Source organism: Phalacrocorax aristotelis, chromosome 12 (genome assembly GCF_949628215.1).
Source record: "Phalacrocorax aristotelis chromosome 12, bGulAri2.1, whole genome shotgun sequence".
Taxonomy (NCBI): Eukaryota; Metazoa; Chordata; class Aves; order Suliformes; family Phalacrocoracidae; genus Phalacrocorax; species Phalacrocorax aristotelis.
The window spans coordinates 11,025,051-11,042,801 of NC_134287.1; the positions used below are offsets into that span (position 1 = coordinate 11,025,051).

General features: G+C 40.5%; 1 protein-coding gene across 2 annotated transcripts in view; it reads right to left on the reverse strand.

Moving 5' to 3' along the window:
• LOC142063605 (VPS10 domain-containing receptor SorCS1-like) overlaps positions 1–17,751 on the reverse strand; it is a 307,796-nt gene that overhangs the window by 31,989 nt on the left and 258,056 nt on the right. For both annotated transcript variants that reach the window (XM_075107526.1, XM_075107524.1), the window contains exons 17-19: positions 12,272–12,385; positions 11,079–11,250; positions 181–367 (exon numbers count right to left, since the gene is read on the reverse strand). In XM_075107526.1, the coding sequence (XP_074963627.1) occupies positions 181–367; positions 11,079–11,250; positions 12,272–12,385 (473 nt within the window). The remainder of the gene's footprint in view (positions 1–180; positions 368–11,078; positions 11,251–12,271; positions 12,386–17,751) is intronic.

Genomic DNA, 17,751 nt, shown 5'->3' on the forward strand with positions numbered 1-17,751 from the left:
AAAGCAAATATCACCATTGCCTGTGGCTCCTCTCAGTCTGGAGTCATCTGCTGGACGACAGACAAGCACTCACCGTATCTCATCACTTTGCTCCCAGCTGCAAAGCCCCAAATGCATCTCTAAAGACCAGTAATAATTTTTTAAAGAATGACAGAAGCTAACAAGTATGAACATACATACACGTTACGTGCAGGTAGAGGACAGCATTGTCAGAACCCAGGCTGTTTTCCACCAGCACAGTCACTCGGAATATGCCCACATTCTGGTAGATGTGCTTGATCCCATCTTCTGTTGAGCTGAGATTGGCATACAACACAGCGATGCCATCTCCAAAATCTACCTGAATGAGGGATCTCTGGAGGTCTCCCTGTGGTGATAGAAAAAAGAAAGGGTCAGAAATAGACTCTACTTTTCTTTTGAAACACTGGATCAGTGGGGTGACCTAGACAAACTGGATGATAATCAGAAGGTCTGATGCTACCAGGGGAAAAGCGGTCACTTCATCAACTTGCTCAGTGGAATCAGTGGCGACAAAGTGACCCCTCTTGAGGTTGACTCAGCTGCATTATGAAGGGAATGTCCTCCAAGTTGTATGCTGTTGTCCTGCTTTCCCAACCATCAGGGGCAGTAAGAGATCTCCCGGAACATATGCTGGCTCCTTCCCCTGGGTTCCCTTTACTGAAGAGCAGGGTTGTAATGGGGAGTGGTGTTCATCTCAGGAAGCACTGAGGACGTGGGTAGCTACTGAGACTGCCTCAGAGTCTTTGGAACAACCCACATTGTTTTTTATGGTTTTTAAAACCATAAAAAGCAGAAAAATAAAACTGGGAAGTCCTCAGGGGAAGGTCAACTATATCAAAGTGGTGGGGTGTCAAAAGAAGTGCTTCAGCCTCACATAATAACAACAGCTTACAGCAGCTTATGACTTGCTCAGTGGCCTGAATTAAAATGAGCTGGATTTGTATTTATTTCAGAACAGCTACCAACACTACTGACACTAAGTGGGACCCTCTGTGCCTGCCTCAGAATGGAAGGGCTAATGAATTGACAGAGCTGATTAAACTCTTCTCTTCCTGCCTAGAGATAATCCCAGCAGAGTAGGTTTGTGGTATAAATCAGACTCCTGGGCTGCTAATCTAGTACATTTCAGAACTGTTACAATAAATTACAATAAATAAATAAAAATCAGGGTTGGAAAACAAACAAACAAACACCACCACAAACCAAAACCTGAGGATATCAGGGATCTGTAACCTCCATGCCAGAACAGGAATCAGCTACTGTGAAACAATCCTGAAAGAAGTTTTAACCTTCCACTCCTGAAAATGAATTTCAGCCCTGTGCACACAGCTTTGTCAAACTCTACGTCAGTCACCCAGCCCGAAAAGGCTTTTAAAACCCCAAAGAGGGGAGTGATGTAATTTCCTTATTCTGCTTTGCAAACAAAAAGGAATTATTAAATTTTTTTTTGTTGCAAGCCTGTTTAAAAGACAGAAAAGTGAGTCATGCATGCAAAAATTCCATATAACCTATGTCACATCATACGCTAGAAATACCTGTAAGATATTATGTGTTTTGCCTATGGTAAGCCCAGTTTCTGACAGCTGAATGGTTACACAGCCTACACTGACCTGTGTAACAACTGTGGCTGCTATAAATCCTCTCCCTTTCAGGTAAGATGGAGTAGCTTGTCTTAACTTTAGGCATTCTTCCTCCTTTTGAAAGTCGCCCTCAGTGGCTCTGCTTGATGCTAGTGCTGGGTATGTTCCTGCTTGCTGGCTGTTGCTATGGAGCAGCCGACCCCACAGCCTGGCGCGCTGAAGCAGCTGCCACTGTCTGGAAGAAGGCCAGTAAATTAATACCTGAGGGCAGTTCATAAAATTGGCTGAAAGGACATTTAATTTACTTCGGTTTGTTTTCCTCTTTTTTTTTTTTTGTTTGTTGTATTTTTGTTGTTGCGTTGGTTGTTTGGGGTTTTTTGTTTTGTTTGGTTTTTTGTTTTTCTTTTCCCTTGAGAAACAGTCCTCTGGATGCCCAACTGGAATGAAAGGTACCCCTGTACATGGTTGGCATCAGGCAGGTTTCCACATCAGAAAGGGAAATGTGTGTGCAAGTATGGGAGGGAATTGTAACATAAACTTTATATTCCTCATGTTCTCTCAATCTTTTTATAACTTGTGGTGAAGGCAGAAATAGCGGAGGCTTGCCTGAATGAATAGCAGGAGAGCAGAACTATACCTGAGGAAAGCGAGAGAGACAAATTTTCCCAGATGATCTCTTTTTATAGGCTCAAGTTGTAGTCGTTACACTGCCCTGGCACCCTGCTGGATGTTGCTTCCAAATGGATGAGATCAAAATAACTGTGTTGCTCGGTTCTGGAGGATCCCAGGCTGAAGGTGTGGTGGAGGAAAGATCCCTTGACAGAGGCACATGTCTGGGGATTCTTACAGACATCTCATGTCATTTCCCTCCTGGTGTCTTGAAGGTAAAGACAATTCCCTTGTTGTCCTCTTGAGAACAGCAGGGAGGGCAAAGCACCCTGAGGTGTTGAGACATTACTGAGATGACCAACCTGAATACACTTTTAGACAGGAACATGGGGATCTTGCATGTTAACTCAGCTCCAGGTTGCCCTTGGGTAGTTCTTAACTAAGTTTGTCTTAGTAGTTAACTTGGCAACATCTGGAGTTTTCAATGTCATATTGTCAAACCTAAGAAAGGTGCTTGAGCAATGCAAACTAAGGCCCCCATTCAGCAAAGCTCTTCACAAATTCTCCATTGTATGCTTTACTAGAAGTTGAAGAACCTGTTTATATTCTTCTTTGAGACACAGATGTCTGAGGCAAGGGCTCCTGCCTGTGTTACACAGAGGATCAAACTAGGGGGATCATGCCAGTCTTCATGAAGAGCCATTAGGAACTCAGGAGACGGTCTTAAGTATGAAGTTATATGTCCTTCATTGAGCAGAGCTATTTGAAAGAAGATGTGCAGTTTCAAACATGATGCAGTGGTTTGGGCACTCCTGACTCTTTGACTGAGCCATCAGAAGGCATCAAATGGGATATACCTCCACAGACAGAAGTGAGCATAAATGAGCTCCTCAGCTCTGAACCCCTTTTAGAAGGGGAATATATTTTCTCAAGTATGGTGCTGGGCTCAGACCAAAGACAGAGATCTCTGAAGTACCCTTAGATGTTCTCCCAATTCCCCTAGGTCCATCATCACTAGGGTTTTAGTCAGCTTTTATTACTAGGAAGGATTGCCTTTGAACATTTTTCAGTAAAGCCATACTGCTGGGACAAAAGCTATTCACATGGTTAAAACTGCACCACCATAGTGACCCTGCTGGCTTTATCATCTCTGAGTATATTTGAGGTCATGCAGTTGAAGTATATTTCAGGTCAAGGTATATTCCTCTGTGTATTTGAGGTAGCAGAGGAAGATGAAAAGGGTGACAGCATTTTAGAACAGCCTTGTTTCTCCAAGTGTCAAAATTTGTGCTCTAATGAGTGTTTTTTCCCTTGTCTTCATTTTCTCCATAGCCATAAAACTCGTGGTGTCTACAGGTGCTGCCAGGGAAGGGAGTCATTTCTAAGGCATGCAAGATTTAGATTTCAATTTTTCTTCCAAATTCCCTAGGGAGAAAAGATGCTGACAGAGACATCTGAAAATCTAATTGGAGAAGAGCTTCAGCTGCTGTTCCCCCAGTCTTTTTCATTTGTCTTGGCCTTTCCTGCTTTGTTTTAAAACTCTTTGAACTGGAAATACATTTTCCATTCAGTAAGATCCAGGCTATTACAATTCTTTGAAAATACCACATTTTGAAAAGCTGACATTTAAAATTCTAGCTTAGGAAGGGAGAGAAAAAAGTCAGGAAAACAAAGAGATTGTGTTTTGACTGTTCTAATGTTTTACATGTGCCAGGTAAGAGTTTGGGCAGAATAAGAGAAAGCAGGCGAGCCAAAATCAAAACATTTCCCATACAGCCCACACCTGATCTACATCAGCTCCAGCTGTCTGTGTCTCAGGCAGTTCTCCAGAGCCATTTGCAAGTGGCTGTTCTACCAAGGGAAGTTTTGTTTTGAAACAATTTGATGCATATACATACGTCTTGCAAAAATCTCTCCTGTTGCTTTTCCAACTTCTCCTTGTCATTTTGACAAGTCCAATACTACATGACAGGGGTTTTCTGCAGCTTTTAGCTTGATTAAGGCAGACACAAAACTCCCTGTGTTTCTTCTGCAGCCACAGCAAAGCACTTGGATGCAATCAGCACTGAGCTATCTTTGGGCAGCCTCTCTGGCCTTCATTGTAAAAGGTCTTTAATGTCAGTGCTCTTAGGCATCAAGGGAGAAATTTGCTGGCTTGGCTGCTTGTGTTGATATCTCTGCAATCAGCTCCTGTACTGTAAACACACTAAGCTAGTCAGCAACCAATTACAATAGCTGAAAAAATGAAAGTACTTCTGATGGATGTTTTTTACCTTGTACTAGGTATATGCAATATGCACAAGCGTAGATATAACCTGACGTAGTACACTGCAATCTTGATAAAGGCTTTAGACCAGCCAAAGACTTTAGAGTGTGCTGAACTTCAAGCACAAGTGCTTCTTTTAGCCTGAAAAGAAGCCCCAGGAATTAAAAACAAGATTCCCAAGGCCCCTTATTATGCCCTTTACGTATACAACATCTGATACTAAAATGACAATCAGAAATTTACTGGGTTTTAAGGGATTTTTTCATTAAACGTCTAGGAGGTTTCCAAGCATAAGCAAAAGATTCCCCTCCCTCTTTCCCCTTCCCACCCCTCCAAGCCAGCTTCACATTTTTTCTGTGTCTTGCCAAAAGAATAAATGTCTAGAGCGTACGTGAGATCTGGATTCTTCAAAAGAACTCTGTGAAGCTTCCAGCTTCAGGTGATACCAAGAAACAGTCTATATAGTGTGCAACATTTTTATATTTTTATAAATTTTATGCAGTTCTCAGTATTTTGGTGTATGTGAGACCGACCTCGCAGGTTTCTCTCTCAAACACTCCATCTAAATCTTGCCCAGAACGCTGTAATAATGAATTTTCCTTATTGAGTTCCAGAATTTGTATCTAAATTGAAGTATTAAAACAGTGAAACACAGTTCAAGGATTTTAATTTTCATTCCTGTGTTTCAGATTTAATGTTTAAGTCTTCAATTATGCACTGACTTGTGCGTCTTCGCACAGATGTTGATAATGGATTTAATTATCCTTTGCAAGAGACAGACACTGCTGTTGTTGGATTGTCTTCCTGGATTAATGTTTTGTGCTTTCTTTAGATTAACCCTTTTCCCTCTGGCATTTTCCTGTCACCATCAGCAAACATCCATCAAAGATATTTCCAATGCAACTGAATATCTATGCATAGGATACCTTTAGTCTAGGTCTGTTCAAAAGCATATGCTTAATTTTAAACAAATATTCAAGTCCAACTTGATCAAGTACTGAAAAATATGCTTTTGTGTGTAAATTACTGCTTCCATTAAGTTGCTTTTAACTTTTTAAAATTTTGAATAGAAATATGTCTTTTATCAGAGCAAATATCTTGATACTTTTCACATATGCTTCTTTTTCAACACCAAAAACAGCTAGTTGTATTAATCAAATCATTCATTCTGACTGCCAGTTGTGCCAGCTTGACTCAGCTGTGGGCTTTCTCTACAGGACAAGGTCTTCTGTGTACCACAGGAATCGATAAGTATAGCCTCTCAGCATTATGCAGAATAATTTGACTTGCGTGACTGGAGGTGCATTAGAAGACTGTAGTGCTGTGTGTCATCATGAAGGTGAGGTCAACTTTCATAGATTTTCATGGAATTTCAGCAGTGAATTTAAAAATGTATGAAAGGCTCTGATTTCTCCCAACCAGCTTGTCATCATCACTAACAGAGAATGCCCAACTATAATTCAGATGACAGTGGCATGGGGGAGGGGATATACTGATCTTTCATCTGTGTGTTATTAACAGGAATGTGGTGGTTAGTATGATAAACAGCCATGATTCAGCATGTGCTTTAAAAGTTAGGATGAAGGTTTCATATTTTTGTAATAATTACTAACTAACCTGTGATATCAAAAGAAGGAACACAGTAGGATACCATGAAAAAATACAGACTATGCTCTTAAGTACTACTAGCTTTGCATCTTTAATTTGGGTACATCAACAATCAAAACAATTCTAATGCTAAGCTCATCTCCAGAGACTTCAGCTGAGTTGAATGCTGAATTGCACTAAATGACAGTGCTGAGGTGGGAAATGCTAATGGTATTATCCCCCCACAGCAGGGTCCCCAAGCTCATTAAATGTACCTGAGACACAACGTACCTTGTCATTACAGAAAACCATAGCTGTCTTTAGGAAATTCAGGTCTGCATTTGTACATTCACATGGTAAGAGCTGTCTGGCCTTATGAGCATTAAGCACAAAAATAAAAGGTGTGGAGGGCATGAGGGAGAAAGCAAAGTTCTATTCTTCAAATGAGGGAATAAAAAACCTGAAAGGTTAAGTTTCTTACTCAAGGTCATGTAGAAAGAACTCAGAGTGTGGTTCAGGAATGAGTGCCGATTGCCCGAATTCTAGCCCATGGCCTAAACTGTAGGAACAAATGAGTTTTCCACACACATTAGTCTAATCCAAACATCATATAGCAGCAGCAAGTAGTCAAAAGCAAGCCAAAATCTACACCCAGTGGAGTGACTTTGTCAAGTGAGAACTGAGGCAGACCGGGAATGTCATAGACTTTTGGCTGTCATTTTATCAAGATAAAAAATAAATTAGAGGAGGCAGTTTCTCTGTGAATTATCTGTAATGAAACAGCCAAAGCCCTGAACCTTTCTGCCCTGAATGTCTTTACCATCCATTTCCTCAGCAAAGATGTATGAGCAATCAGATGAAACAAGTTTGAAAGCCATTGTGTCGAATAGCGTTGTTCTGAAGGCTGCAGCTTTCAGTGTCTCTGCTGAAGCAGTACAGCAAGCACAAGTGTCTGATGTTCATACAAATAGCTCATAACACAAATAACATTTGGGTTTGTGACAGACAAGAGACCTACATGACCATGTGATGAGGAAGGCATGCAGAAACAACACCCACTTAATAAAATTCCTCTGTTTTCTACAACAGAGCAACAAAATATGTCAGGGGTGCTGGACTGAAGAACTTCAGTAGGAAAATGACTTTGTAATTTTTGGGTTTGGGTTTCTTTTGTTGCTGTGCAAAAATCAAGTAGGGATTCGGGTTGTTTCGGTTGAGAAACAACTCTGTTGCTGAACGCTGCAGTGAGAGGTACCGTCCATGGGTCTGTGCCAGGCCAGGGCAAAGGATTAACCTTGAAACTGGTAGCATTTTGAGGCAATAGGAAAGTTTGTTATTAAGCATAACTGGTTTTCTCCTGTGCTGCCATTTACTGACAGAGATGCTGTTGCTTTTCTGCTTAGCTCAATGGAAATTTAAGAGCAAAATTGCCAGCATAAGTATGGTGCTCTGCTTACTACAAACTGCCAGAATGCTTCATACAATGGGGCATATGTTAATTATAAAAGGAAATACTGATGCTTCCTGGCTGTTGTCACCCAGTAAGAATATCATGATGTTTTTACCCCTACTAATAGGAGAACTAACCTGGACAGACCTTTCCAATAATAGGACCAAAGATATTAAGTCCAAGGTGACTTTGCAAACAATTTTTAAGAAGTCATACAGAAATCTTAAAAGGTATCAGGAAAATTAGACCACTTTGGAAATCATTCTTGCATTCAGATCATTTTAATATAGGCTGTTGGTTATTTTTGTTTTTTTTAAAATGATATTGATATGCTGCCAGATATAAATGCTTCACAGGAAATTTTCATGTGAGTCAGAGTAAGGGAAACTGGGCCAGAATCCCAGCTCTCAGAAATCAGTAATGCTCTATGCACTGCTGGTTTTGGTGCCTGCTCCCTCTCCACTTGCACAGACTTCAGTGATCATTTTCCTTCTGTGTCTTCTTCAATAGCAGAACACTTCTCAATACTTCGTCCTTGTTTTTCTCTTCAGATCTCTTTTGCTGGCATTGCGTCACCGTCAGAACAACACAGTCCTGGCCCTCAGCATCAACACAGTGGCAAGCAGGCTCTACAAGAAACCCCTGTGCTGTGGTTCCTGCCCCTGAATCCCGGACCTGAGTAAAAACTGTTTTTTACTGCCACCACTTTCCCCTCCCCCCAGCCTTAGCAAACCCCTCCACCACAGAGATTCAGTGGCTTTTCAGGGCCTCAGTGAGCCTGCCTCTGCAGTTCATTCTTCTTTTCAGACCCAGGTTGGTCCACAGATGGCACAGAAAACCCTTGAAACATATAGGAGTACAAAACTCAAACGAACCCTCATACCTTGGCTCACCAGCTTCTTATCTTTTTCCTATATTCCACTTGCAGGTCAAGTGGAATATAGGCATGAAAATTGTTGGGAGGCTGCAGTGTACGGAACTGCAGTGTATGTAGGCTTCAAACAAACTGCCTCAGAGGGATACAGGAGATGTTAAGATGCAAAGGGACTACAACATAAGCAAAGGCTGCTGGTTTATTCCAGTAAATAAGTGAAGCACTTAAAAATATTGACCACTACTCCAAGGAGCAATGGTTGAATAGGACACACTTTCTTCGTATGCCATTGGGAAAAACTGCACCTGCATACACAGACATATCCAGCCTTTTTTAACTTGCCTGATGCCTTCTCTTCAGCAAACTTGGAGCGGCAAAGATTTGGTGGATGCTGAACATACTGGATTGTACTATGCTGTCTACATGTGCAGAGCAGAACTGCACAGAAAAAGGCAAGTTCTTGTTCTGTGATACCTCTGCCTTGTTTGCAAGGGAAAGAAAGTTCCCTCTGAGAAGTGGAGTTCGACTAAACAATCTCCAGAGATCCGTTCCAACCTAATTTTTCTGTGATTCTGTGAAATCAATGTCTGTTCTATGAAAGGGTGGTTGTTCTTTTGCTGGTTTTACTTTTCTAGTGAGTGGTATGATTTTTGTTACTGAAATAGTTAATTCAGTTACTGGTTTAGCGTATATACAGTTATGCTGCTATAACCAGAGTTTATTCTTCTATAGCTTGCATAGAGCTGGGCAGATTTTCTTCTTTCTTGAATATTTCTTTTGCTGCAACATCAGCACAAAGTCATTGTCAGATTGGGTCAAATTCACCCAAAAGTTTTGTTGGTCACTCTGTAGAACTCTTTATATTGGCAAATCTAGGACCAGGAGATCAAGATTCATCCAGCAGGGAGAGTAATCAGAAAGGCTGTAGGTTTATCAATACTGTTTCAGCCCTCAGAGCAATTCCTAACCTCTTCCTTATCAGCTATACTGAAAGAAGGCCCCTCTTTAGATCTCCTCAGAAGCTGATTCACTCATCAAAACATACTTTACATTCTCCCTGATACACAGCATGAGAAAGACTCCATCTCCTAATGGAGGAAGGTGTTGCTTTCAGACCCTGGTGAACACTGAAGCAGGGTTATCAGAAAAGATCGGTCAACAGACAAGACAGAATGATCCAAAGGATATCCCTGTACAGGGCGTTCTTAGAGGGTATGTGAATTCAAATGCTCAGAGAAGGAAGAGCAGGACATTTGTCCTGAGTTTCTCACACTGTGGGTGATTGTCTTTCCCTCTGACTAATGCCATAATAGTTTGATAGTTTTGTGACTGACTTCTCAGATTACCCACCTCCTTTCAATCTGTTTTAAAGCTTTGCTGGGAAGAGAAAGGCTAGGCAATGAACACTTTTTTGGGGGATATGTAACAACACCTTTCTTGATCCTTTTTTTAAAATTTTATTATTTTTTTAAAGCCAGAAGACTTTGAATCTTGTTTGGGACTCTTTATTCCTCATCTTTAAACACAGAAATCAATAATTTATGCAGATTAAATTATATCTTTATATCGTTATGACAGCACCTACAGTAGCAATGTTATGTGACTGTCACTACTGAAAAAAAGTGACGACATTGTGGAGAAAATGTACATTCAATTCAAACAACTGCTTCAGGTTAGATATGATTTATTATATGTTATTGTCTTTACAAATCAGGACACATGTTTGCTGGGGAAAACATCAATAATAGAGATGTAAAAACCCCAACACAGCCCCTACAAAACTCAGCTCCAGAGGTCATCCTCATTTCTCTGTCCTCACTACAGATGACATTTACTATGGAGAGAATCAGAAGTAATTTCCACAAATACTCTAAGCTGTAAAGAGATGTGCATTGTGCTCTAGTGTAAAAGCATAGCTCTTTTAGGATTTACTGGGCAGCTACACAGGAAAAAGGGTAGAAGTTTAAAGAAATAGAAATTAATTAGGGAAAATTGAAAATAGTTACTTTGTGAGTGTTATTATTTGGGAGCCTACAATTAAACATAGATAAAGAAGTGCTGAGGAATAAAAACAGGTGAAAAGATTTTAAACATTTTTTCCTAAGTATTCAGAAATGGAGGGAGCAGAACAGTGAAATACTAAGTTAAGTAACAGATGTAACAAAAACACAGGCTCCGATCAGTCTGGATCAACTTCACATTTGCAATCAATTTCAGACTTAATGCTGCTGATGACATTTTGAGATTTCATCCACAAATGCTTAAACAATGGGGACAGATCTGCGCTTGTACTTTTAGCCATATTTGGTTGAAATTCAGTGGCAAGTAAAAATGGAAATTCAGTTTCAAACATAGCAAGAAGTCAAAAGCACAGGTAAGGTTGAGGATTAGGAGTCAAACCTGCCCTCTCCAGTTCCACTGTGAAATTCCCAAACCAAACCAGTTCCCAGTTTTTACCAACTTCTCCCAGCCATTACCATCTGCAACACAATACGCTTTCAGTCTTATCATCTCCTTAAATCATCCATTACCTTTTCGAGCACAATCCATGCCAGCTACACTGTAGAGCTGACTGACTTTATCCCACACTCTCTTGGTTTACCTCTTCACCACTTCACAAACTTTGTCTGGCATGAATCAGACTCAAACACACCCATGGGGCCTGGGATGCAACATAAAAATAGAGCCTACCTCTTCCAGCTGCACCAGGAAAGTGACATTGTGTCCTTGCTCGGCTGTCAGTTTGCCATCAGATGTGATTATGCGAAGGCCCTGGGGTGCTTTGCCGGGACATTGCTGTGGTTTTGCTGTGTACCGTTCTCTCACTCCATCCGTGCAGTTATTAGAAACAACTTTCCGGTATCTGCAGAGGAAAAGAGAAATCTGTGCAAGATGCTGACATAGAGCATAACAGGGTTAACTGGGAACAGGGAGGCATTTTTTGAGGTTTCTTTAGACTAAGGAGATTAGAAGAATAGATTCCAAAATATAGCATTTGTCTCAGCCAAGCATTCCTCTTGTTCCTAACACACAAGTAGTGAATACTGTTGTTAATGGCATATAATATTTTCCTTCATAGCACACCTATATACCATATATTAATAAATTGCCTCAGACATAAAATTATATGATGCTCTATGTTACACATTAAATAACATATAACAGTTATATAAAGTTATAAAAAATTATATACACATATAGTATTGAATTGTATTCAATTATTGTACTGTTAAGCATAGTTTAACAGCTTTTCTCACATGCTCTCCACTTAGCAGTTGTGAGGCAACTCTCTAAAGATGCAACCCTCGAGAGCTAAAAAAGTAAGAGTGTTGAAGAAAAAAGCAAATTCTGCCTAACTTTGAGTGTACAAAATGCCAAAACACAGCTTGGGTTCCTTTGTTTGCTTTAATCAGTTGCATTAGAAATGCAATTTGATGTCAGTATCTTAAATTACATCTTCCATTGACTTCCAAGAGGGCCAAAAAAAATAATCAGCATTCAGCCTAGCTGTCCATCTATTACTTCAGTTCACATATACATCAGTTTCATCTCTTACCTCTGATTTGTTTTTCCACTGTTTCTCTCTCACCTGATCCCACATGATTTTAAGAGGAGCCTTTTCAGAGACTTTAATGAGATGGCCTTTGCCTTACAGTTTTCCCTCCTAGTTTCTTTAAGGCATCATTTTTCAGGGAAAGGTCTGTACCATACATGATGGAGATCTGGAGTGTCAAACTGTACACACCCTAACGAACTCAGTGAAGAAGGGGTCCCAAGGGCTTCAGCCAGCTTTGAGACACCTATAGTAAATGCAATCTGTAGTTGTCATTGGGTTAAAGTCCATATGGGCACTCTACCTAAATAAAGTCTGGTGTGTCACTTACCCAGTGCTGTTGAGATAACTCTGTCCAAGGCTACAATCTTTCGACAAGGAAGATGGGTTATACCAAAATGCTGGTAAACACTGCCCATTGCTGTGACGTTCATATCCATAATCACTGTTTTAGCATTAAAAGAAAGTGTCACATTAAAAAATAAATAAAAAATAAAATAATACATACAGGTATTAGCTCATGGTCTCTGCTATTGATACAAGTTTTGATTTTCCTTAATCTGTTTACTAGGATTTCTTATTCTTTATTGATGTAACAACAGATTCTTCATCCAACTTTAGGGTTTTTTTTGGGGGGTAGAGTTTCCTGACACACAGCTCAGTATAAACAAGCAGAACCAGACCAGGTAGTTCATGAGCTATTGCATTATCTGTCTCCCTTCACAGTCTAACCATGCTTCTCAAGTTCAACTCTAGACTCAAACATAATAAAAGCTAGAGATCTAAGTTCAATCACTGCTGTCTCAGTCATATCTTAGAAAACTGAAGTGCTAAATAGTTAATTGTATTTGGAAGATATATCACAGGAGATGAGGAGGAAAATTTACAGTCCTGAGAGAGTTCTTGACTGAAGGCATTCACAGCATATTTGGTAATGGAAAAGAAAGCTGCAATCTTCAGTTTTATTTTTGTTTGGAAGAGGAAATGCCACCAAAAATCGTGTCTTAGAAACAATGAGTTGAACTGTAATCTTTTGTCCCAATTTGGGTTTAGCTGTGACTAAATTTGCTTTGGTTCCAATAAAAGTGAACAGTTCAAATTGGTTTTTGATTCCAGGTAAACAAGACTCTATAAAAATTGTTACTGTGGAACAAATAAACAAACAAACAAACAAACCTCTTTAATCAGTATTCCATTCATATGTGTTTTAGACTGATTGGTTGGAAAATCATTCTTGTTCCTTTTACTAAGCTTTCTCCACAGCCCATAATGGACAAGTAAATGGGACGCCATTTCTAAGAACTGCTATAGAGAGTCCACCAACTCCATTCCAATGTTCCAACTGCAACATGATCCTTGATCTTAAAATGGCCCTTCTTCACAAAGCACTTTTTTTGCTTATTATTTTTAATATCTTGATATCAAGTAGCCTGATATTCTAAGGAAAGAGGATTAGGGCAGCATTAGATTATGTGATTAAAGGCTCATCTCTGTACTCAAAAAGAAGCAGAGAGAAAAAGCAGGAGGCAGATGAACCCCTTATTGGGGTCCACTGGTCAGATCCAGTGGATCCCCTGCCCCAGCTCCTCCCAGGGCTGATGCCCATGACCGGCGTGAGACTTACCAGACTGTCAGCGGGAGAGGGTCTCCCCAGATCACTCTGCAGATCACTGAGCGCGGTTACTGCACACAGGGGTATGGGGCTCATCATGCCATGTCAGGGAAGAGCATCTGGCATCTCCGTTTCTACTTTCCTGGGTGAGGGGCTATCTGTTCTGTGTGCGTGTGGTGTTCCAGGTCTCAGCAACTGGACTCAGACCACAGATCACAGGAGTCCATGTGCCCACGCTGCCAGCAGCTGGCATGACTGGAATGTGCGCATACTGCGCAGGTGAGCACCAAGCCAGGCAAGCCAGTGAGTAGGATAAAAGACTTGGGAGCTAGGTGCTGATGTGGTCATAAGTCTGGGCTGGATACTAGGTCGGTGAACTGATTATGGGAGAGATCGAGAGATCGGGAGAAATGGCTGCTGGTGTAAAGCCATATAGGTCTGGACCTGCTCGTGACACCTGTTATGTGCGTATGTCTATGCATGAGGCAACTGGGGATGTAGAGTTGCAGCACCTGGGGAGACAAGGCATCCAGGGGCCAGATACCACACAGACCCGGGTGTCTAAGACCAGATACTGGTGGGATCAATATTTTATGTATCTTTACAGTGCACATATTTTCCACAAATTGGATTTCACCTTGATCAACCAGAGGGGAACAGGATGAGGCAACTGGTGTTTGTGTGAGTGCTATGTTTTCTGCTTGTGCTAATCTGTGTTGCCAGCCACGCACATATGCATATGTGTGCTGTGCGTACATGCAAATAGAATCATAGAATTATTAAGGTTGGAAAAGACCTCTAGGATCATCAAGTCCAACCATCATATGTCTGCCTCTCAGGAAGAAACACTCAACCTTGCTAGTGCCTGGGTCAGGGGACACAGAGCAGCAGGAGCCTCACCTCTGCCAGGTGGTATTTGTAGAACAATATTAACAAGAAGAAGAATATTTAACATTATAAACACTTTTCTCAAATGCTTTTTTCTTTCTGGACCAAAACATGATGGCTTGAAACAAAATCTAATGAGTCATTATTAAACAATTTTAAGAAGTCTGGTACTGATCTAAGATATGAGACAAAGAAAAAAAAAGGAGAGAATATGTTGCAGTTTATTTCTGTTAAATTTCTTATACTTGTTATCAAAAACAGGAGATTGAGAATTTTGTCACTGCTTTTTACTCCTGCCTGCAAATTTTCCTTCTTAATCAAGAAAAATTATTTTGAGGTAATCTAAAAAAAAGAAATTAAAAAGATGGCATTAAGCAAAAGAAAATTAAAGCTGCATATCACTTGGGAAAACTCCTAAACATCTATTAGACTGCATGACTGTTCCAAAGGAACATTTTGGCGGCTGTGGTGCCTGGGATATCTACAATAAGTAATTGAGAACATACTCCAGGAAACAGCAATGAAGCAGCTGACCTAAACGGTCTTTTCCTCAGTTTTTTGATTTATTTTTCATCAATCTATTTACTCAGATGCTAGTGACTGAACGTTGCCTAATTGCTTTGGAGGCATCAGCCAGCCTATTCTCCCACTGCCATGTGCTTCTCTAATCATCCTTGTTGGAATAAGAACACTATAGCTGCAGAATACACTTTATAATGAAGAATAACACCATTCTGATTTGCTTAGAGAAAACAAATATTTACATACAAGTGGGACTCCTGTATTTTTGTAATTCGTTTGTCAACACTCTGCAGCACTGTATTCCTAAGTTATCATGTGTCACTCTAATTAAAAAGCTGTAACACTGTACATACACAATGTTCTGTAATCATTTAGGTGAAAACAAAACAAAATAATACAGAAAAATCTTCCTCAGAGGGGATCACTACCCCTTTTTTGCAAATCATCTGGTTCATTAAGGCCCTGCAGAAATATCATCCCACTAAATGACATGAATTGCTGTACCATATCTCTCTACAGATGCACCAGCCACCCGTTCACCTCCACAGTCTTGGAATCTAATGAATTCCTTGGCTACAGGCTGGTGCACGCAGAACACTGATGCTGACAACAAATTGCTGCCTACAATTTGGCACAACAGGCTTTGAAGCAATCAACAAGCATTAGCATCAATTGGATTGCCATAGCACAAGCCAGGATAGCAAAACCTGGAGACAGGGAAGGCATCAGCTTTAGATTGCAATCAGCTAGCCGAGTCATTGCCTGGTAACTGGGAATTTGAATTTGCATCTATTGATGATATTTTGTGCCTGCCTGAAAAGAACTCAGGTGAAATAGATAATGTACTGATCAAAAAAGAGTGGAGCATTTACCAGCAGGGATTGTTTTATCAGTATGAAACAGCCTATCTTGTGACTTTCACTGATGATGGTTTTACCCTGGCCACTTTTACTGGTTTAAACTGGAAACCTATTTGTCTTAGTCAAGTAGAATTGCAAGTCTTTCACTGTAATTAAAGACAGATAGGAATTCATTCCAGAAGTTCTGCATCTCTGCTCAAAGCTCATGATAAATTGCCTTATCTAGCATTATTTGTAGCACAGATAATAATCAAAGGAAAAGAGATCCCTTAAGGAAGTTTGTAGTTTAAATACAGGAGTGACAATCAAACTGTCATGGAAGACCCATAAATCCATGTGAAAGTATTAAAATCCTACTGTTTTAAGACATAAAAGTAACCAGTTAAGTCAGACGAGTGATTGCCATGCTCATACCTTCTGAAAATAAGGAGATGACTTAACATGTAACCACAGGAGTTCCTTAACACTAACAGCTTCACCTTACGGTCAGCTATGCCAAAACCTGAAAATGCTACTTGTGGTTTTCTATGCTGTGCTTTGCAAACTTTTCAGACATTAAATGGGGTAGAATCAAGGTATCTGTGATTATAGTCACCTTTGTTCTGTGGTTTCCAAAATCCTGTGTGGAAAAAATTACCTTGGCCACAGCCACAGAAATGTGTTACCACCTTTTTATTCACTTAATACCGTTGTCTAATATTGAACAGTGTTCAATACTATGTGCAAGTGCAGATTTGTGTTAAATGGGAACCGTGCTTGCTTCCCGGTTCTCTGAGATTTACCTCTGAGATTTATCTCAGAGAAGGATGGATCCAGCTGCAGTTTGAATTACAGATCTATGAAGGCATATGGTTATAATTGCATCACAGGGAACCTAAAACCCCCAGAAACTTTCCAGAAAAGCTGTGTCTGGTAGATGTCTAGGCTCCTAAAGATGCAGAGATGCACCTCAGACTTTGCATAGTGAATCTGCATTTTCCACAAGCATTTAAAATTGAATGTTAAAAATTAATTAATACTTACTATTTGTTAGTTAACCAAGCTTATCTCAGTGAAAAAGCAAAGTTAGTTAGCCTAACGGTGCAAATGCATGTGTATTTCAGAACTGGCACCTGCATGAATGTCTGCAATGATGAGCGGTAACACATGAAGCCAACAGAATCTAATCATGTTCAGTATCTGCCTTCTGCCTCCCCACAGTTTGTCAGGACAGTTTCCAGTTTCTCATGACACAGAACTCTGACATTTTAGCATAAGTACTAAACGGAGGAGACAGGTTTGTAATTTAAGTGCCAGATGATCAAAAAAAAACAACAAAAAAAGAACTAGCCAGATCCTTGCTGATATGATCAGTGAACTAAATAGGCCTGTTCTCAGCTGCACTACCCTTTGCTCCTTTGCACATATCTGGCTATCCAAAGTCACTAGCAGCAGTGTCAACAGGCTCATACTTCCCACAAAGGTGTGAGAGATGGGAATACGGATAGGAGAAGCCCTCAGCGTTATCGACAGTGGGCTCAGAGGGAGGCTGACAGTGAGACACCTAACCCAAAGTTTCTGTTAAAGGACCTGGGAGACAGGTACCTGAAGGATGAACAACACCAAAGATTTCCATCTGTGTCTAGGAGGTGTTTCTACTGAAGAGATATTGCTGTAATAATGCTCAAACGGCAGGAAGGAACACAATGGAAGGAAACTGGATAAATTAATGCTTTAATAACACACAAGTAACGGCGTCATCCATTTACCCAAATCAATTAAATGAAGAAGGACAATCTCGTTTCTAGGCCGTTGCTAGACAGATTTGCCGAGGGTTCCTGCACGTTTCCACTCCCCCCTATTCCTGAAGCACTATTGCCCTCTGGCTGCAAGCCTCAGCCCCTGCACAGGGAACAAATACCTGCCGCTTCAGCCCTATCCGCAGCTCGT